Source organism: Vulpes vulpes, chromosome 9 (genome assembly GCF_048418805.1).
Source record: "Vulpes vulpes isolate BD-2025 chromosome 9, VulVul3, whole genome shotgun sequence".
NCBI lineage: Eukaryota > Metazoa > Chordata > Mammalia > Carnivora > Canidae > Vulpes > Vulpes vulpes.
Genome location: NC_132788.1, coordinates 90,223,018 through 90,245,642, shown reverse-complemented (window position 1 = coordinate 90,245,642; position 22,625 = coordinate 90,223,018). Strand labels below are relative to the sequence as shown.

Sequence of the window (22,625 nt, the reverse complement as noted above, 5' to 3'; positions counted from 1 at the left end):
GGGCCGGGCGCCGGGCGCCCGGCGGCTGCCGCAGCGGGGGGCGCGTAGCGGCGGCGCGGGGCGGGGCCTCGGGCCGCTGGGGGCCGCGGGAGACATCCGCTTCCGGGGCCGCGGCCATCGCGCTCCCCGGCTCCGCGGGCCCGCCGTGCTGCGCCTCGCCCCAGAGCCCCGGGGCCACGGCCCGAGAGTCGCGGCTGCCCTCCGCCGGCCGCCGGCCTCCCCAGCCAGCCATGCTGGAGCATCTGAGCTCGCTCCCCACGCAAATGGTGAGGGTCGGCGCGGTGCCTGGCGGACGGGCCGGGCCGCCTTCCTGCGTCGCCGAGTTGCGCCGCTCGCGTCCCCATGTCTCTTCTCCGGGGGTGCCCCTGCCCGTGCTCCCCTGGGAGGCTTGTTTCCCCGCACACCCAGAGCTGCGTCTCTTGCCCAGTCCCTGGGAGGCCCCTGCTGTTGGGGTGGCCGGGTGCCAGCGCGGCGAGGCCAGGGCGGAAACCGTCTGCAGCGGTGGAACCAATTCCGGCTTTGCTCTTCTTCACCTCTAGGATTACAAGGGCCAGAAGCTAGCTGAACAGATGTTTCAGGGAATCATTCTTTTTTCTGCAGTAAGTATCGGTTTTGCACAGTATTCTTTCTTCTCCCCCGCCCCCAGACAGCTTGACTGTGTTTAACACACTTCGTCTGTTTACAGATAGTTGGATTTATCTACGGGTACGTGGCCGAACAGTTTGGGTGGACTGTCTATATAGTTATGGCCGGATTTGCTTTTTCGTGTTTGGTAAGGAGTTTGTGAGTATTTGAATGTTAGTGACAAGTTCACTGAATGGGTTGGTTTGGTTGGACCTAGCAGTAAGAACCAGCACCGACTTTTCAAAACCTCCTTTTGTCATCAGTCCTTGGAAAAGTAGAATGCCAGATAAGTGTCAGATAAAGTAAGCTGCATAAAAGGACATTTCTTTTGGCAGCTGCTCCAAGCAGTAATCTTAAGGTCAGAGCTAGTGGTAATTTCCTCTGGTCTTCACAGTGCTCCCTCCTCACCGTTTAGCTCTTACAGCCTTATGTGTCAATGGTGAGGCTTGTTCCCAGTTTTTAAATTTATCTTGTTTGGGCAGAGGTATAACTGGAATGTCAGTTTTGCTGCTGTTTTTACTAATGCTGTTAGCATAGGAGGTATTTGGGAACCAGGCATTATCTGTAATGATCTTTCAGACTTTTAATGTTTAATATTGATGGATTTTCTCTGTTCTGGTTCAGTTGACACTTCCTCCATGGCCCATTTATCGTCGGCATCCCCTCAAGTGGTTACCTGTCCAAGACTCAGGTTCAGAAGACAAGAAACCGGGAGAAAGAAAAATTAAGAGGCATGCTAAAAATAACTAATTAGGGTTTTCATGATTTAGCTTTACTATTGCACCTGCTTCCGTTTTGTGTGAGATGAGCTCAATTGTTTTCATATCCAAAACATGAGCTTAAACCCATCGCTGCTCTTTCAGCACAGCTGTGTGTAGATTTTGTTCTCTTTATAGTTCACTTCTAACTCAGCTGGCTTTTGATTTATAAATACTTTAGACCATCTCTTCATAATCTTCGTCTGAAATGAGAACAGAAAACACAAGTATGCAAAGCTTCTTTCGGGTCTACAAAAAGTGACAAATGCCTCATAAATGATAGTACAATTTAACTGTCAAAGTTTTATAATTCATTACGAGTGGTTAAGTTGTTTTAATGTTTTCAATTAAAACTCAATGCAAGTCTATGTCTAAAGAGTCTTTTGTTCATTGTTCTGCAAGCGAACCTACTAGTAAAAGCCAAAGTTAGAAGTTTGTGGTTTTGAAAGCATCATTTCTATTTTCTGTAGCTGTAAGTTCCTAATACATGTCTTTCTTGACAACAGTAAGCACCTATAAAAAAAATTTACTAATGTAAATTCGTGGGAAAGTAGTATTTTGGCACCACTAAAATAAGGTTGTTAAGCAGAAAAAATTCAATCCATGCTTTACTTGAGGTGGACCAAAGTGGAAACCTGTTCCTTTTAAATCTGCCAGAGGGCTGAAGAGAAAAATGTTCTAAAGATTTTTGTGTGTGGGACGGGAGAGGATTACTAGAGGTGATACTCTATTTCTCAGAACCAGAAAAATAGGACTTAATAAGATATAAGTTTAAAAAATGAGAGCAAAGACTTAATACAACAAAAGTCAGGAAGGTTTAAAAAAAAAAAAAGATAAAATTTAAGACAGCAGAAATAAGACCAAGCATATCAGTAAGAGTAATAAATATGATTAAAAAATTAGGAGCTCCCAAATAGGGTTAAGTCAAGTTACCTATTTTTTTTCAAGATGATATCCAAAAGTTAAAAACAGGAACAATGATATATTAGGTAGATCAAGCAGAAAGGGGTAATTGTGAAAGTCAGATACTTAATATCAGAAAGCATTAAATGGGAAAAAGGGTATTTCATAGCTGCCAAGATGTCACTGTTAAGAATCATTATATATTAAATAGGACATGAGGGATCCCTGGGTGGCGCAGCGGTTTAGCACCTGCCTTTGGCCCAGGGCGCAATCCTGGACACCCAGGATCGAATCCCACATTGGGCTCCCGGTGCAGGGAGCCTGCTTCTGTCTCTGCCTCTCTCTCTCTCTGTGACTCATACATAAATAAATAAAAATAAAAAAAAAAAAAAAGAAAAACCCTTTAAAAAAATAGGACATGAAACATAAAGAATGTTATATACATAAGAGTTTGGCAAAGCTACACTCTTGGTAGGAGACCAACACTACCACCTTTCAGATTGTGGTAGATCAAGTGGACAGGTGATCAAAAGGAAGACCTGGACTTGTTCTCTATGCTTCCCTCAGATATACATGACTTATTTTTTCTTCTTTAGTAAGTTCTCTTTTTTAAGATTTTATTTATTTGACAGAGATAGCATAAGCACAGGGAGACGGAGAAGCAGGCTAGCAGGCTCTCCACTGAGCAGGGAGCCCAATGCAGGGCTTGCTCCCAGGACCCTGGGATCATGACCTGAGCTGCAAGCAAACACTTAACCAACTGAGCCACCCAGGTGCCCCTTATTCTTTCATTCAGGTCTCTACTGAGATGTGACTATAAAGAAGCATCTCCTGCCCTATCAAAATAGAATGGTATGCCTCTTTATTCTATTTGCACTAATATTTCCCACATTATGTATTTCTTCATCTCCTCCATGGGAACAGGGATCTTATGCTCATTACTGTTTGCATAGTACCTAGGAGTTCGTGACACATTGTAGGTGATCAATAGATATTAATGATTCAGAGCTGCACTGTCCAATATGGTGCCATTAGTCACTTGTGTCTATTTAAAACTGAGTTCCTCAAGCTAGCCACATTTCAAGAGCTCAAAAGCCATATATGACCAGTAGCTACTTCATCACAATGCACATACAAAACATTTCCATCACCACAATACTCTACTGGTCAGGTCTTAATATAAGTTTGAATAATACATAAAGGCAAGTGATTCTGTGCATAACAATTCACCTTTATTAAATGCCCATAGGGCCATTCCAATAATGGGTCATCTACTGAGCCACAGGGAAGAACAATTCCAAGAAACAAAAGGCAGGTCATATTCAGTAGCAACACTGCAATGTAGTTGGAACAGGAGATAAAATTTTCCTGGTTTGCGAAATTCAGGCATCCTTTGCTTTCCACAAGCTCGTTGCATGCCACTTCACTTTTAGAAAAGGCTTACGTTACTATAGTAATGGCGTTTTTTGATAAAAGTGAAAATCCTCTTCAGATTTCTTTCAGCAGAAACAGGTACTACTGTATGTCTTTCATAAAGGCGAAGTGGTGTATCACGAACTTTAAGAAAGAGGGATACTCTTCGCTTTTCACCATTTCAGCTTACCAAGGGTTTCACAGGAATGCTCTACTTTTTGATAGCCAAGGAACCTTGCATATGGAAATTAAGGAACACTTTTTTTTTTAATTTTTATTTACTTATGATAGTCACAGAGAGAGAGAGAGAGAGGCAGAGACACAGGCAGAGGGAGAAGCAGGCTCCATGCACCGGGAGCCCGATGTGGGATTCGATCCCGGGTCTCCAGGATCGCGCCCTGGGCCAAAGGCAGGCGCCAAACCGCTGCACCACCCAGGGATCCCTAAGGAACACTTCTTAACGAGAAAATCAAAACTAGAATTACTGACTTTAAGAATATCAAAGTCTGAAAAAAAAAAAAAAAAAAAAAGAATATCAAAGTCTGAAATGTGGCCAAGAGTATATTGAGAAGAAAATTCATACTGTTAAAAGTGTTTTATAATAATATAAGAAAGATGAAAAATGATTAGCACTCAAGGAAAACTACAGAATAACCAAAAGATATTGGGATGAAAACTGAATGTTTAAAATAAAAATATACAGAATGGGAATAGTAACATGGGGGAGAATTTTTAAATTCTAAGAAAACAATATATACATTATAGCAATAAGTGAGAAAACTTGAGTAAAACTGATCTCTCCAGAAAGATAGATTTGTAAAACATATAAGAAATGGTGAATAGTTCAAGAAGACCCACAGTTTGCCCCCAAATGGGACTGGGACTGTGTGGTTTTACTATTGAGTTCTAACAAACCCTTCAAAGTAAAACTAAGAGGTCTTAGAAACCAGACTATGAGCACTGTAAGCAGGAGTATTGTTTTACTCACCACTATATCCCCAGCTCCTGATATAGCACCTGGCACACAGGAAAAACTAAACGTCTGTTAAGTGAGTAGAAAGGGAACATTTCATTACAGTATTTTATGAGTATGTAATTTTCAAAGAAAGTAAGGTAACATTTTTAATTATAAAAAATGAAAACATTTGTGGAGCAATATTCATTTTTAAAGTCCTTTGAATACAGAAGTGAAAATTCACTAAGACTTATTTTATAAAAACAATTTATTTCCCACATAGGAATTCCCCTTTATTAAACAGCTAATAAAATATGTGATAAATAGTCATACACTTAAAGACAACCAATAATTTGATGTACAAGAAGACAAAACTTCAGGAGATAAATGTCCAACATAACTAAAAGGAGCTGGACTTCATTTACAAATTGCTTAATTTGAAAGGGAATTAGTGTTGAAGAAATGTTTTCACCAATGAAAATATTACCCTAAAAAAAAACAGTATACAAAAACACTGATTTGCCAAAGCCAAAATATTTCTTAGTTTCAATTCTTATATACCGTGAGGTTCATATGAAATGAAAATAAAATGTTAAACATCCATCAATATGTAAAAAAGGAATTCAGTTACTCAAGCAGTAGATATAATTTCATATTCAGATCTACTCCCAGAATGATGAATTGACTTTTTAAAAAAATAATTTATCAACTACTACCTAAGGTTATTAACAATGACAACTAGTATCACTATAAGACATTCATTTCTCCCATGCATTTATCACTACAGTACAATATAAAACTTCCAATCTCATATTTTATGGTCCTGTAATCAAGCTAAATAGTACCTTAAAAAAATAAAGTTCTAAATACAAAGAGGGGGTTTAAGGCTCAGTAAACAGTAACCAAACAGACATCTTCTAACAGATTTCCCTCATCAAGAAAGTAAAATTGCCAAAGGTTTTTTTTCATTCTTTTGTGACATTGCTTCATATTCTGGTCCATCCCATTTTTTTCCCAGTTTAAAAAAAAAAAAAAAGCTATAAGGATGGTGAATGGCCTCTAGCCATTATTATGGATTTGTTTCTGTTTAAGCTAAAAACCTCTGAAAATAGGTCTTTAGTTCTGGCAGATTTAATTCTCAAAAATTCACATTTTCTTCAAAAAATTTCAACTGGCGAGCTTTCACACTGTAAGTTGTATATTTTTCACCCATGTGCTCCTGCAAACGTACCTATTTGGGAAACAAAAAGAAAATCAGTATATAGTAGAAAAAAATATCTTTGTAATCTTAGAAGAGCTTTTCACAAAAAAAAGAAGATGGGCTTTTCTAAGCATGACACCAGAAGTGGGAACCATATCGGAAAATACTATCATTTTTTTGAATTTTAAGCTTCAAGATATCAAAAACTAAAGTCATATGAAATTAAGAATAAACACTATACTGGGGGAAATTTGCAACATACATGCCAAAGAGTATCATTAATACAAAGAGCTCTTAGTAAAACACAACAATATTAGAATATTAGAATTGATAAAACAACAAAATCCCATAGATAATTCAGGAAAGGCATTCACAAAAATTAATACAAACAACAGAAATTTCTGTCTAATAACCAAAAATTACACTATGTGGCACTCAATATATGCCTGGAATTAAAATAACACCTAATTATGTGTTAAACAGATGTCATACACCTCCTGATTCAGTGCAAAGAGGGGACATAATATCACTTTTGCGGTATGCTGAAAATGCATAATCTGAATCTGTTCATGAACAAACATCAAACAAATCCAAACCAAGGATCATTTTATAAAACATATGGCTATAGTCTTCAAAAATGTCCTACTCCAGGGATCCCTGGGTGGCGCAGTGGTTTGGCGCCTGCCTTTGGCCCAGGGCGCGATCCTGGAGACCCGGGATCAAGTCCCACATCGGGCTCCCGGTGCATGGAGCCTGCTTCTCCCTCTGCCTGTGTCTCTGCCTCTCTCTCTCTCTCTCTCTCTCTCTATGTGACTATTATAAATAAATAAAAATTTTAAAAAAAATTTTTAAAAATGTCCTACTCCAGATTAAATAAGACATTAACAAACATAAAATGTAATCCCAATTGGTTCCACATCTAACTTAACTTGAGGAGCTCTGAGGACCCCTCCTCAGTGAAACTGGTGAAAATTCTTATTAATTTTTTTGAGAGAGAGAGAGATCATGCAAGCAGGGTTGGGGAGAGAAAGAGAGTCTCAAGCAGACTCCTCACTGAGTGTGGAGCCCAAAGCAGGGCTGGATCTCACAACCCTGAGATCATGGCCTAAGCTGAAATCAAGAGTTGGACACCCACCTGACTGAGCCACCCAGGCACCCCCCAGGTGAAAATTATTTTTAAAATAACCATTTAAAGTCTCTGAAGTGGTTCTGAGAGCATTCAATAGCAAATAAAGACACTTTTTTCCTCCAAGAAAATCCACTGAAACCTACTTAGAACAGTGAAAGTGGGTGGTATTTGAACCAAGACCAACTGCCTCCCTCTCCAGTCCCAGCTCAGGGAGACAAAAACTCTACATCAGACTGTAGCCAACAACACTGGGCTCCCTTTCCACCTTTCTACCACTCCTAGTCTAAAGGCAATCTTCCTGGGAGGAGCAGGACACCAGCATATCTTATCCTGCCCCCAACATTATTGTTAAGGATAAGTTTTGAGAGAGTGCAGCCAAGAGGTGGGACCTTCTTTTTTATATTAGGTTGGACTTTTAGAATGAAGGCTGTAGCTTGGGAGTGAGGCCAGTGAAAATACTGGGGCCCCAGTCACCTTTTCCCTAGACCATAAAGTGAAGCCTCTATGCCAGATGAAGCATGCCAAGATGAGACACCCCTCATCCGCACTGAGCTTCTAAAGTAGGGGGTATCACTCACACAAGTATGCTTCACTCCCATCTGTGCTCAGAGATTTTCCCTGGGGTGAGAAGAAAGACACAAAACAGCACCAAATCTTTTCCCTAATGAACTGACCTCATTTAGTACAGAGCGGAGAAATTTAAGCCTACAAGTGCTCTCAAAAGCTGGAAATAGTGGTGAATGGTAACTAGGAGAGTAATAGATTCACTGGGTATATACAGGCTAATGTGTAGGCCACCTACTTTGATGGAGACAACTAAGAAGCTGTTTTTGACCCCCTGACATGGGTCAAAACAGATTTCAAACACTGACAGTGGGAACCATCCCTTCAAAGGAGTCCAAATTTTAAATGGGTCAGTCTGTGGAGCAATGTATGCCCCAAGACATTGTTGAAAACAAGAGAACCATCAACTGGCAACTAAAAAACCTTAACAACTGGGTGAAGTAAGGGCAAGGGAGAGTCAAAAGAGCTCTGCCAAACCCCACTGTCATTCCAAGGTGGCCATGGACACAACCAAGGCCTCACCAGCTAAGAGGCAACAGACTTACATTGTGGGGACAGTAAAAAGGGATAAAATAGACTTCACTAAAAAATCCAGCCAATCACTAAAGAAGCAAATAACAATAGCAACGCCCCTCCTTGGGGGAGATCAGTACTCAGACTTGTAACAATATATTTTCTGGGGCAGCCTGGGTGGCTCAGCGGTTTAGCGCCACCTTCAGTCCAAGGTGCGATCCTGGGGACCAGGGATGGAGTCCCATGTCAGGCTCCCTGCATGGAGCCTTCTTCTCCCTCTGTGTCTCTGCCTCTCTCTCTCTCTCTGTCTCTCGTGAATAAATAAAATCTTTTTTTAAAAAAAAGCTGTTAAAAAAAAAGAAAAGAAAAGAAGATCAGGGGCACCAGGTGGCTCAGTAAGTTAAATGTCAGCCTTCGGCTCAGGTCATGATCCCATCGAGCCTAACTTTGACATAATACTCCACTTTCAGTTATGGGCAAAACAACCAGGCAGAAGATCAACAAGAAAATAAGCAATTTGGGCAATACCATAAACACACTAGAACTAACAGACATCTAAGAAATACTCCCCACAACAGCTAAATATAAATATTCTCAAGCATACATAGAACATTCTCCAGGTTAGACCATATGCTAGGCCATAAAACAAAGCTCAATAAATTTAAAAAAGATAAAAATAATAAAAAGTATGTTCTCCAACCACAAATAAAATTCAATTAGAAATAAATAACAAGGACGCCTGGATGGCTCAGTGGTTGAGCATCTGCCTTCTGCTCAAGTCATGATCCCAGAGTCCTGGGATCAAGTTCCACACTGGGCTTCCTGCAGGGGGTCTGCTTCTGCCTCTGCCTATGTCTCTGCCTCTCTCTGTGTCTCTCATGAATAAATAAAATCTTAAAAAAAAAAATAAAAAGAAATTGGAGAAACTTAAAAATATATGGAAAATTTTTTAAAGATTTTATTTATTTATTATTCATTCATTCATTCAAGACACAGAGAAAGAGGCAGAGACACAGGCAGAGGGAGAAGCAGGCTCTCCATGGGGAGCCTGATGCAGTACTCGATCCTGGGACCCCAGGATCACACCCTGAGCCAAAGGCAGACACTCAACCACTGAGTCACCCAAGCATCCCAAATATATGGAAATTAAACAACACACTCCTAAATAACCAACCTTTTTTTTTTTTCTAAATAACCAACCTTATAGAAGTAAAAAAGATTAAAAAGGATTGTTATTAATAATTACATGCTAATCAGTTAACTTAGATGAAATGGATAAATTCCTAATAAGACAAAATTAGAAACAGAAAAATAGACAATCTGAGTGTAACAAGACACTAAATTCATTATCAAGAAACTACCCACAGGGGATCCCTGGGTGGCTCAGCGGTTTAGCGCCTGCCTTTGGCCCAGGGCGCAATCCTGGAGTCCCGGGATCGAGTCCCACGTCAGGCTCCCGGCATGGAGCCTGCTTCTCCCTCCTCCTGTTTCTCTGCCTCTCTATCATAAATAAATAAATAAATCTTTAAAAAAAAAATAAGAAAAGAAAAAAGAAACTACCCACAAAGAGAGGCCCAGGGCCAGATGCCTTCACTGGGGAATTCTACCAAACATTTAAAGAATTAATACCAATTATTCACTAACTCTTCCCAAAAACAGAAAATTAGGGGACATTCCTCAAATCATTCTATGAAGCCATCATTACCTTAATACAACCAAAGACACCACAGAAAACTAAAGACCAATATTGTATAATAATAGACAAAAGAATCTTCAACAAAATACAAAAAACATGATTCCAAAAACATATAAGTAATATAGTATATACTATGACCAAGTGGGGTTTATCACAGGAATGCAAGGATGGTTTAACACCCCCAAATTAATTAATGTAACACACCCTGTCAATAGAATTAAATACAAAAACTATATAATCATCACAATGTAAAGCATGCAACAAACCCAACATCTTTTTACAATTAAAAAAAAAAAAAAAAAAACACCCAACAAACCAAGAAAAGAAGGAACCTTCCACAACCTGATAAAGGGCATCTATAAAAACCCACAGTCAACCAATGGTAAAAGACAGGATACTTTCCCTCCTAGATCAGAACCAAGTCAAAGATGTCCACTTGCATTACTTCCATTCAATACTGTACTGGAGTTTCTAACCAGGTCAAAAAACAAGAAAAGAAGTAAAAGGCATCCAGACTAGAAAGTAAAACTAACTCTATTCTTAGATGGTATGATATTATATAGAGAAAATTCCAAAGAGTCCACCACTACCAAAAATAAATAAATAACCAAAAATAAAATTAAACCCAATAAACAAGTTCAGAAAGGCTGCAGGACACAAGGTCAAGATTTTCAAAATCAAATTTAATTCCATGCATTTGCAGTGAACAATCCCAAATGAATATAAAAAATTCCAATAGCATCAAAAAGAATAAATGCTCAGGAATAAATTTGATAAGAGAGGTACAAAACTTACACTCTAAAAATTAAAATACTGTCTAAAGAATTGAAGATCTAAATAAATGGAAAATCACCTCATGTTCATGAATCAGAAGTCTTAATTTTATTAAGATGGAAATACTCCACAAATTAATCTGCAGATTAATGCAACCCCTATAAGAATTCTAGCTAGCTTCTCTTTAGAAATTGACAAGCAGATTCTAAATTCTTTGTAAGGGACCCAGAATAGCTAAAACACTTTAAAAAAATAACCAACTTGGAGGACTCATCTAGCTTGATTTCAAAACTTATGACAAAGCAACAGTTAATGACAGTATGGTACTAGCATAAGGATAAATAAGATTAAAGGAACAGTATTCAGAGTTTAAAAATAAACCCATGTGTATATGGTCAACGTTTTTTTGACAAGGTGACAAAATAGTCTTTCCAACAAATGGTGGTCAGACAACAGGATAGCCACATACATAGGAATGAAGATGGACCTTTACTCCATACCATATATAAAAATTAACTCAAAATACATCAAAAACTTAAATATACAGGGTAAAACTATAAATCTTTTAGAGGAAAACCTAAAGGTAAACCTCTATAATCTTGGATTTGGGAAGAGATTCTTTGATGACACTAAAAACACAAGCAGCAAAGAAAGTAAATTGGACTTCAGCAAAATTGGAAAGTTTAGTGCTTTGAAGAACACTGTCAAGGAAGTAAAAAGAGGAGGTGGAGCAGTGGCTGCACTCGCCACCCAAGGTTGGAGGCTTCTGGGCAGTAAACGATGGGCTGAAGGTGGAGCTGGAAAAATTCAGGGGGCAGAGCCCTGCCCAAACCCACTGCACCCAAAGGCGGGGGAATGTAAAGGAGAAGCTGGCCCAAGCACCACAGCACCCACAGGGAGGACCTGGAATCACCTCCAGACCATTAGGATTCACCTTGACCACCTCCCTCCCTTCAAGGCCAGCCAAAAAATAAAGGTGAGGATTTTGGACCATCAAAAGAAAAATGAGGGATCCCCTGGTGGCTCAGCAGTTTAGTGCCTGCCTTCAGCCCGGGGCGTGATCCTGGAGTCCTGGGATTGAGTCCCATGTCGGGCTCCCTGCGTGGAGCCTGCTTCTCCCTCTGCCTGTGTCTCGGCCTCTCTCTGTGTTTCTCATGAATAAATAAATAAAATCTTTTTAAAAAATTATAAAATAAAGTTGACTGTGGCAATAGCAAATATATATTTGTGAATATATTAAAAACCACTGAAGTATACACTTTAAATGGGTGAATTGCATAGTAAGTGAATTATATCTTAATAAAGCTATTTTAAAAAGTAATCTTTAATTTAATTCAATTATGATTGAGTTGAATCTACTGAATCTGAGACCAGAAAGATTTTTTTCTCTTGTTATAAAGCATATCAGTGTGACAATTAGTGAAATTTAATTAAGGACTGTAGATTAGGTAATGGTATTATATCAATGTTAATTTTCTAAATTTAATCACAGAGCTGTGGTTATATAAGGACATATTCTTTTATCTATCTATCTATCTATCTATCTATCTATCTATCTATCTATCTCTATCTATCTATTCATGAGAGGCACAGAGAGAGAGAGGCAGAGACACAGGCAGAGGGAGAAGCAGGCTCTATGCAGGGAGCCTGATGTGGGACTCGATCCCAGGTCTTCGGGATCAGGCCCTGGGCTAAAGGCAGTGCTAAAGGGCTCTCCCATATTCTTTTTTCTTTTCAGAGAGAGGGAGAGAGAGAGAATCTCTAGCAGGCTCTGCACTCAGTGCAGAGCCTGACATGGGGCTAGAGCCTAAAACCTTGAGATCATGACCTGAGCCAAAATCAGGAGTCAGACACCCAACCAAGCTGAGCCACCCAAGCGCCCTGTAAGGACATATTCTTGTTTTTAGGAAATACACTGAAGAATTTAGGGGTGGAGACATTCTCACAAATAGATAGAAAAATATACATATGGAGAGGAGAAAGAGAGTAATGACACAAAAGTGGTAAAACAATAATATTAGGGAACATATGTGAGGAGTATTCAGGAATTCTTTATATCTTTTTTTTTTTTTTTTGCAACTGTTAGTCTATAATTATTTTTATTTTTATTTTTTTAAGATTTATTTATTCTCCAGAGCCACAGAGAGAGAGAGAGAGAGAGAGAGAGGCAGAGATACAGGCAGAGGGAGAAGCAGGCTTCTCGAGAGGAGCCTGATGCAGGACTTGATCCCAGTACCCCAGGATCATGCCCTGAGCTGAATGAAGGCAGACACTCAAACACTGAGCCACCCAGGCGTCCCTAAAATTATTTTAAAATAAAAAATTAAAACAACATTTAGATATCATTTATTATTAAATTTCTGGAGAAGTGACATTCAGCAGGATGACAGACTTTCCATCCTGGAACATGGCCCAATTTGTCCATAACTTCGTGGAGAAGGCCCCGGTGCTGCTGTGACTTACTCAGCTTTGACTGGCCACATTCTAGCAGTATGACAAGGTTGAGCTGGTTCTTCCAACTAATCTCTGTTGAGATCCCTACCGCTATTCAGACCTTGAAAAAAATGGTCAAGAGTGCTCAAACTATTAGCTTCCAATAGCTAACAGTTAAGGAAGCTCTGCTGAATGGTTTGGTGGCCACTGAGGTATGGATGTGGTTTTATGTCAGTGAGATCATAGGCAAGTGTGACATCGCTGGTTATGGTGTTTAAAGACCAAGCTTAAACATCTATTTATATTTGATTGGAGTGTTCTTGGACCATGTGTGTTCAGACTGGTATTTGAATAAAATAATGTATCAAAAACAATAAACATAAAAATAGATTGGTGGAGAAGCAACTGTATTTCTATGAATTTAAGGCTTTGCTGTTGTTGGTATTATCACCAAAAAAACTAGAAATATATTTTTAAAGTATAACTAGTCAAAAAATGTTTAGGCATTTCTACTACTCTGAAAGTTTTCATAATGAAGGTGTAATGTAGTGCAACTGACTCACTGGAGAATAATCTGCATGACCCAATCAAGCTCGGAGAGGTCATCCCAATCAAGAACTAGCCCTGGGAGAGTAGGAAAACAGCAGTGGCCTCAAAAGCACAGGAACAATCAAGAGTGATTGTTACTACAAGGACCTGGCTGTGCTTCTAAGCTCAGTTGTACCATTATGTGAAAAAAATACACACTACCAACCATGTACAGTATAATCCTGTTTGAGCTTTAAGAAAAAAGGCTATGATACATGTACGGATGTGATGGCTATGGACATACACAGTAAACCACAGACATATGTATAAGAGAATAAAAGGCAGTACAGGACAGTGGTTGAGAACATGGGCTCTGGAATCAGATTGCACTGAGGGCCAATTGTATACCCAACTGTTAGCAGTGTGACTTTTGGGCAACTCATTTAATCTCTCTGTGCGTCAGAGTCTTCACCTGTAAAAATGGGGCACTCATAACAACTTCAATGGATTGTTAGAGATTTAGATGTAAAGTGCTTAGAAAACTATGCTAGTAGTAGTAAAGATTACTACTACTACTACTACTCCTATTTATTAAATGATAGACAACAAAATCTACAATCACTGAGAATACACTGATTTTTATTTTTAGTCTGTATGTTCTAAATGTTCTACAACATTATTATCTTTGTATCAGATTTAAAAAGGCAATAATTTTTTTAAATTGGTATAGAACTGTTTGTGCTATATAAATACAAGTATGCCTCACTGATCACTTTCAAATAGGTAGCACATATAATGAATCTCTCAAAAAGGAAAAAGATTTAAGTATAATATCAGTAACTTTAAGCAGAAAAGTCAGGTGTGTCAAACTTAAATTTATTTAGAGCAAGATTCTACAGCATCCCAATCAAACTCCCAGCTGGCATTTTTACAAAAATTAGTAAGCTGATCCTAAAATTCACATGGAAATGCAAAAATAATGACCAAAAGAGTCTTGAAAAAAAAAAAAAAAAAGAGTAAAGTTGGAAGACTAACACTTCCTCATTTTAAAACTTACTACAATGCTACAATAATGAAGACAGTGTAGTACAGACATAAACAAAAACATAAATCAATAATTGAGAACATAATTGAGAGCCTAGAAATAATTCCTTATATTATAGACAACTGATTTTCAACAAGGGTGCCCAGACAATTCACTAGGAAAAGAATAGCCTGCTAGGACAAATGGATATCCACATGAAAAAAAATGAAGATGAGGCCCTTCCTTATACAATACAAAAAATTAACTCAAATGGATTATAGACCTATTTGTAAGAACTTATATAATAAAACCCTTAAAAGGAATAAATCTTCAAGACCTTAGGTTAGGTAAAGCCTTATTAGATATGACACCAACATTATGAATGACAAAAAATAAATCAGATAAATTAGACTTCAACAAAATTAAAACCTTTTGTGCTACAAACAACACTATCAAGAAGTGAAAATACCACCACAGAATAGGGAAAAACTTCTGTAAATCACGTTTCTGATAAAGGACTTATATCTAGAATATACAAAAAACTCTTACAAATCAACAATAAAAAGATAACAATTTTAAGATATATAAAAGGTCAGAATAGATGTGTCTCTAAAAAACATCTACAGATGGCCAACAGGCACATGCAAAGATGTCAACATCATTACCCATTAGGGAAAAGCAAATCAAAACCATGAGGTATCACTTCCCATCCACTAGGACAGCTATAATCAAAATGATAACAGTAATAAGTGTTGATAAGAATGCAGAGAAATTAAACCCTCATACGTTACTGATGTGAATGGAAAAGGATACAGCTGCTCTGCAAAAGAGTCTGGCTGTTCTTCAAAATGTTAAACATAGACTTTCCACATGATTTAATAATCCACTCCTATGTACATACCCAAGTAAAATGAAAACATATATCCACACAAAAACAAATATGCACAGCAGCATTATTCATAATAGCTAAACAGTGGAAACCACCTAAGTGTCCATCAGCTGATGAAAAGATAAACAAAATGTGATATAGCCACATAATGGAATATTATCTGACCATATAAAACAACGAAGAATGTGAGATATGCTACAACATGGTTGAATCTTGAAAACATTATACTAAGGGCACCTGGGTTGCTCAGTGGTTGTGCATCTGCCTTTGGCTCAGGTCGTGATCCCGGGGTCCTGGGATCAAGTACCACGTCAGGCTCCCTATGGGTAGCCTGCTTCTCCCTCTGCCTATGTCTCTGCCTCTCTCTCTGTGTCTCTCATGAATAAATAAATAAAATCTTAAAAAAAAAAAAAAAAAAGAAAGAAAAGAAAACATTATGCTGAGAGAAGCCAATCACAATGTAAATGGGTCACGTGTTTTATAGATTCCATTTTAATGAAATGTCCAGAACAGGCAAATCTATAGACACAGAAATATCAGTGGTTGCTTAGGGGTAGAAGGCTTGGAGGACAATGGAGAGTGATGAGCACATGGTTTCTTCTGGGGTATTAAATGTCCTAACATTGCTTGTTGTAATGAAACTCTGTGAACATCCTTAAAACCACTGAATGGTACACTTTAAACAGATGAAATGTATAGTATATAAATTATATTTCAAAAGTCTGTTAAAAAGAATTCTATAGCATATGTAGCTGACATAGCTAATGGGACACTCACCTCTCTCTGCAATTCATCCTCTTCTTCCAAAAGATCATACACCTGTTCTAAAAGCTGAATTCCCAGGCCCTGGATTACATCAGCTCTCAAGACTTCAACTATTCTTCTGATCTTTTCAGAACCTGGCATGACAGCTAAAAAGCAGTAACAAAGACAGGGAAAAATAAATACTTTCACCACTGCAGGAAGAAGAACATGTTTTTTTTTTTTAAATCTTGTCCTGTGGGATCCCTGGGTGGCTCAGCAGTTAAGCGCCTGCCTTTGGCCCAGGGCGTGATCCTGGGGTCCCAGGATCGAGTCCCACATCAGGCTCCCTGCATGGAGCCTGCTTCTCCCTCAGCCTGTGTCTCTGCCTCTCTTTCTCTCTCTGTGTCTCTCATGAATAAATAAATAAAATCTTAAAAAAAATCTTGTCATGTTAAAATTCTTTTCACTTTGACAAGAGTTGGATTTAATACCTTCATGTATTTTTAATGACAAATATATATACATATATATTCCATATGTATGGTACATATATATAAACTTATACTTCATTTCTCCTTACCATCTCCTAAACCTAAAATCCACAACTGTCTTATTTCAAGAAAAGCCATGTGAAAAAATCCAAACATGCATTTATATTTATTTAAAAAAAAAAAAAAACAGTTTTCATGTAATTTTTCAGGAACACAACTGTTGAATAAAACAAGATATGCCTTTTATGGAGCTATCCAAACAAAATAATAAAAAAGCAAAAAAATTTTGGGAGAATTTTTTTCTTAGTGTGACACATTTCTCCAATAAGCATGCTCTCCAGTTTGCTGTAAAGAATAAACTGATCACCGGAAGGTAGTTGTTTAAAATGAAGGTCCTCAGCTTCTTCCACAACTTTTCCATGAAGTATCAGCGTATCCCGGTACTTCCGATGAAGTTTAAATTCTGACACTGGATCTGGAACCAGGAGATCTTCACAGCTCTCTTTAGATTCCAGTTTTAGGGTCTGAGTCATCAACTGCACCAAGTCACTCATTTCATTTGTATGACATTTCCTGGGAAAAAAAAATTCCCCTGTGATTTCATTGGCTTTATGACAATTTTTCATTAAAAAATTAGATGCAAAACAACATTTAGGAAGTTCTGCTTCTAAATAGCTAAGTAAGTTCTTACTAACAGACCCTTCTGTAAATAATAAGTATAAACTCAACAAAACACAAAAATCCAGTATGTGAAGACAACAGAGAACATACAAAACCTGTAGGCAGGTTCTGGAGGGAAGCCAACATGTTTTAGCCTAAGGGCCAGCCACAGGCTGCTCAAGTACAGCAGAAAACCCATGGTCTTTCTAGCCTGCAAAACCAAAGGACAGAGTTCAAGACAACCACAGCCACTAGAAAGTGAGAGTGAAATCTTAGAAAAGAAAGAAGAAGCCCCAGGTTCTATGTATATATTCTGCCCATTTTTTAAAAAAGATTTTTATTTATTTGAGAGAGAGAGCACAAGCTGGGGGAGTGGCAGAAGGAGAAGCGGACTTCCCGCTGAGCCCGGAGCTTGATGCAGGGCCTGACCCCAGGACCATGGGATCGTGACCTGAGCTGAAGACAGATGCTTAACTGATTGAGCCACCCAGGCACCCTATCTGCCTAACTATTTTTTTTTTTTTTAATGATAATCACACACACAGAGAGAGAGAGAGAGGCAGAGACACAGGCAGAGGGAGAAGCAGGCTCCATGCACCGAGAGCCCGACGTGGGATTCGATCCCGGGTCTCCAGGATTGCGCCCTGGGCCAAAGGCAGGCGCTAAACCGCTGCGCCACCCAGGGATCCCCTGCCTAACTATTTTTAAGTAAATTACATTCATGTACAAAGTACAAAGAATACTCAAAGAAATACAAAAATTACCAGCCCCAAATGTGATCAAATTGACCATGTTTGGCATACAATGAAAAATACCAGACATGCAAAGCAGTAGGAAAACAGCAAACATTTATGAAAAGAAACAAATCAGTTAATAAAAACAGGACCAAAAGTGACACAGGTGATAGAATTTGTAGATAAGGACATTAAAGTGGTTATTATAAATATATTCCACATGTCCAAGTTTAGAAGAATGCATTAACATATTAAGGAGAGGCGTGGAAGGGATGCCTGTGTAGCTCAGTGGTTGAGTGTCTGCCTTTGGCTCAGGTGGTGATCCCAGGGTCCAGGTCCCTTCCCGCAAGAAGTTTGCTTCTCCCTCTGCCTATGTCTCTGCCTCTCTGTGTCTGTCATGAATAAATAAATAAAATCTTGATTTAAAAAAAAAGGAGAAGCATGGAAGATATAAAAAGACTTAAATGGAACTCCTAGAAATTAAAAATACAGTGTTAAATGCATGAGATAGGATTAGCAGACTAGATGATGAAGAAAACATTAGTGAACCTAAAGACATGGTAGTAGAATCTATGAAAAATGAAACATAAAAAAGTATAAAAAACAGGAACAACATCAGTGAGCTGTGGGACAATTTTAAACAATCTAATATATATGAAATTAAAATTCTCATGAAGGCAAGAGGCAGGATCCAAAAAAATTAGGAAGTAACAGCCAAAATTTTTGCAAATCTGATGAAAACTATAAACCATAGATCTAAGAAGACATTCTATAAGAATTCTGAATGAAATCAGATGTGTTCATTAGAAGAGATAGTTTTTTAGCTCTATCATCTACCAAAACCCATTTATAATGTTATCTATAACAGCACTACGGGTCTGAATACTACTACAAATATACATTTAGAATTAATTCAAAAAGAAATTGTTTATGAAAGGAGACAGAACCTTACCGATCCTTGGAATCCCCATCTGATTTATCAGTTGAGCTTGTAGAAGAACTTAATTCATCCTCAGACAGACAGCGGATGAGTTTCCTTTCCTTTCATGTGTGGAAAAACAAAATTCCACATGACAACACTATTAGATGCAACACTCTTAGACACAATGTATAGTTACAATGTGCACCAAGATCTGATTTAACAGAGGAAACTAAGAATCTAAAAATTCAAGTGGCTTTACCCAAATGATGTCCCAGTTCACCCATAAAGTTCACAAGTGAACCCTGAAGAACATTAAAACTTGTAAAACTCCCTGGAAAGTCTCAACTATGAAGAAATTTCCTTTCCAGAGGAGAGTAGACAAATAGTTCTGGTACTCCAACTCCTAAACAGAGGGCTAATAATCTAAGGAATTTTAAGCTAGGTAAAATGCCACCTAAATAAAAGCAATCTCAGTTTGCTTATATCTGAGACTGCTTGCTAAAATACTTTAAAGGATAGCTTGATTTAATTACACACAAACCTTATTACTCTGGAAAATGAAGAGGAACATCTTGATTAGCAAAACAACTGATTCATAGAATACTGTTTTTTTTTATTTATTTTATTTATTTATTTTTTTCATAGAATACTGTTAAAGCAACAAATCTTCCTTACTTTCAAGAGCAGGTTCTTTTTTTTTTTTTAAAGATTTTATTTATTTATTCATGAGAGACACGGGGGGGGCGCAGAGACACAGGCAGAGGGAGAAGCAGGCTCTATGCAGGGAGCCTGATGTGGGACTCGATCCCGGGTCTCCAGGATCACACCCTGGGCCGAAGGCAGGCATTAAACCGCTGAGCCACCCAGGGATCCCCAAAGAGCAGGAAGTTTCTATTTTTTAATATAATTATATGCTCCTAGAAATAATGTCAGAAACTGCAATACAGAAAAGTGGATAACTATTCCCTGGGTATCATTACACAGAAAATGAACATGAGCTGGAAACCTTGCAACTACTCATTTAGCCACTAGATGCTACCCCTGTATCCTCCCTAGGCGAGAAGCTAAGGAACTCAGACACAAATAGGAAATTGAGCAGAGATAAGGGAGACTAAAATTTGGCCAGGTAGACAGGCATATTGGGTACAAAGCAAAATAAGCAAAATGTTGCTTTGGAAGTCCTTTGGAAGCCCTTTGGAAGTCCTGTATTAAACACTACCTAAAAAAAGACAGTAACTATGCTTAAAAGAGCACCTGAAAAACTCATTCCTTTAATGAATCAAAAATAATCTTTTTTTAAAGATTTTATTTATTTATTTGAGACAGTGTGTGAGAGAGAGCACTAGTTGGGGGGAGGGGCGGAAGGAGAGGCAGAAGCAGGCTCCCTGCTGAGCAGGGAGTCTGATGCCAGGACTCTGGGATCATGACCTCAGCTGAAAGCAGATGCTTAACCAACTGAGCTACTCAGACACCCCCAAAATAATCTTTTTAATTATTATTCACCAGTTCTTTTCCTTATCAAGAGTGAAAGGTATAACTTAAGCCAGTGTCATTCCAGAAATCAATGGAGTTGGCATTTATGAGGTTTCCTGTATTAGATTTGCCAGATGTAGACCCATTCCCATTTTCCAGAGGACTCTGTAACGTACCTGAGCAACACTGCAATCAGAAGACAACCACGGGGCAGGGGTGGGCTGGCCTTCTTCTTGTGAATTCCCCGGGCCTGATGCACTCAGAGATCTCCTCACTGAAGGGCCTGAAAAAGTGACCACCCCTAGCAGTTATTTGTGGTGGGCTGGCCTCAACAGAAGAGGGTGTTACAGCAAGTGCCAGCCTAGAAGTAACAAAGATAGCATCTTCATCATCACTCTGGTGTCTGCCACCTCAGTTCTAGGTCCACCAGCTCGGTGACCCTGGGCAGGTAGGTAACCCCTCCAAGCCTCAGTTTCCTCAGCTGTAAAATGCAGATAATACTGCCTATTTTTGACAGTTACCATAAACAAGAGATGAAATAATGCTCTTAAAATGCTTCCCATAATGCTGAAACACAATCAGCATTCAATAAATAGAAACTGCTAGTACTGTCTCCAGATTATAGTAATAAGAATGATTGCAGCCCTCAGCCCAGGATAGCACCATTCTCCCAGCTTCACCACTCTGTTACTGAGAAGATAGCACTCCATGTCCAGCAAAATCTGAATATGGAAACAGATTAAATCTAAATCTGTTTAGATTTCCTGTCTAAAATATCCCAGGAGTTAATGCCACTCAAAGCCCTCTTCTCTTTTTAATACCCCCTTCCTCTGATAATACAAGTTCCAGACCCAACAGCCTATTCTGATTTTTTAAAGGTTTAAGAAATTTTTTTTATTAAGAAATTTCAAGGGGATCCCTGGGTGGAGCAGCGGTTTGGCGCCTGCCTTTGGCCCAGGGCACGATCCTGGAGACCCGGGATCGAATCCCACATCAGGCTCCCGGTGCATGGAGCCTGCTTCTCCCTCCGCCTGTGTCTCTGCCTCTCTCTCTCTCTCTGTGACTATCATAAATAAAAAAAAAATTAAAAAAAAAAAAAAAGAAATTTCAAAATATTCTTCCAAATCCATTTCCCAAATGGATCATTGATGCTGAAAATTCTTCACACCTCACAATCAGAACCAATGCTATCTCCATAAGCTGTATCAACAACCTCCAATCGATAAAGGAAAGAGAAAACTTTACCTGAGGGAAACATCTCTTCCTGTGACTGCTTTAGTCGCCTCCTTTCTCTTGCTGATAATGGTCGGTCCTTTTAAAGAGAGTCAGTTACTTTCACTACTACTCACTATTTTTGTAACAACTGCAATGCATGACTATAGGAAAGGCTCTGCATAGGCCTTTAAAGGAGTATCTGTTTGAAACCAGTCCACATCATGGTTAAAACTACTATCTATGAATGATCACAACTCTCATTTTGGGTAAGTACTCATTTTTGGAAAGACATGGAAAATTTTGAATTTTCCTACATTTAGAATCTACTTGTTCTCCTTAATTAAGTAGGAGAAGTGACCATCCCAGGAACTATAGAGTCCATCCATTTCAATAAAAGCTTCTGCTGAGAATCACAAATTTGTCCCCTCTGTTGTTTGCTAGGAAGCAGGGTAAGATGTTTTAATACAAAACTTCACATTATATGCAGGATTTTTACAATCAGAAAGTTTTATAAGGTTGGAAAAAAACCAATATACATTCCCACAAACCTTTGATGATGACACCTCCTTGCTCCTCAAGGAGCTCACAGCAGACCCAATGACCAATCTACTTTGGTTTTCAGCATCTTTTTGTGTTAATGTGACATCCTTTTTTCCAGCGGTGGGAAGAGAAGGTAAAAGTCGAGGAGGAGCCTCCTGGAATTTAAATGAATAAAAGGGGGGAGGTGGAAAATTATCAATTTCATATACAGCCACCTCCAAAGTTCCCCCACCAGTAAGTCTCCTTTGTATTTGTTAATGATCTGCTCTCAAAAACTTCAAAACATTGCACTGTATTGCAAAGAAATTTTGCCAAAAGCGAATTACCATCTAAGCAGCTTACAGAGAGGCTTGTGAAAGTCAATTCAAGAAATGAGGTGTCAACATGATTTTTTGCAGAAGGGAGAAGCTATTCATCACCATAACACAGAAGGGATCAGAGA

General features: G+C 38.7%; 2 protein-coding genes and 1 pseudogene across 12 annotated transcripts in view; 2 read left to right on the top strand and 1 right to left on the bottom strand.

Moving 5' to 3' along the window:
* The first annotated feature begins 20 nt into the window (after positions 1-20).
* On the top strand, positions 21-1,750 carry SPCS1 (signal peptidase complex subunit 1). Its single transcript, XM_025986527.2, has 4 exons — positions 21-266; positions 540-599; positions 686-772; positions 1,249-1,750. Exons 1-4 carry the CDS (start codon positions 231-233, stop codon positions 1,372-1,374), a joined length of 309 nt encoding a protein of 102 aa, XP_025842312.1. The 5' UTR covers positions 21-230; the 3' UTR covers positions 1,375-1,750.
* Positions 1,751-3,495: 1,745 nt separating this feature from the next.
* The window catches only part of NEK4 (NIMA related kinase 4), a 33,345-nt gene continuing 14,215 nt past the window's right edge, over positions 3,496-22,625 (bottom strand). For 4 of the 11 annotated variants that reach the window (XM_072720875.1, XM_072720873.1, XM_072720880.1 and 1 more), the window contains 7 exons: positions 22,192-22,338; positions 21,674-21,740; positions 20,605-20,711; positions 18,986-19,074; positions 17,007-17,212; positions 16,182-16,315; positions 4,401-4,740 (listed from right to left, as the gene is read on the bottom strand). In XM_072720875.1, the coding sequence (XP_072576976.1) occupies positions 4,543-4,740; positions 16,182-16,315; positions 17,007-17,212; positions 18,986-19,074; positions 20,605-20,711; positions 21,674-21,740; positions 22,192-22,338 (948 nt within the window). In that variant the 3' untranslated portion in view covers positions 4,401-4,542. Of the gene's footprint in view, positions 4,205-4,400; positions 4,741-4,906; positions 5,885-16,181; positions 16,316-17,006; positions 17,213-18,985; positions 19,075-20,604; positions 20,712-21,673; positions 21,741-22,191; positions 22,339-22,625 lie in introns of those variants that run through there. The other 7 variants (XM_025986493.2, XM_072720879.1, XM_072720882.1 and 4 more) reach the window with 2 other exon arrangements.
* On the top strand, positions 12,821-13,353 carry LOC140593936 (ATP synthase subunit g, mitochondrial pseudogene; annotated as a pseudogene).

Coding starts and splice junctions, on each gene's coding strand:
- SPCS1 (XM_025986527.2), top strand. CDS start 231: ATGCTGGAGCATCTGAGCTCGCTCCCCACGCAAATG. Junction 267..539: donor GCTCGCTCCCCACGCAAATG/GTGAGGGTCGGC, acceptor CTTCACCTCTAG/GATTACAAGGGCCAGAAGCT. Junction 773..1,248: donor GATTTGCTTTTTCGTGTTTG/GTAAGGAGTTTG, acceptor GTTCTGGTTCAG/TTGACACTTCCTCCATGGCC.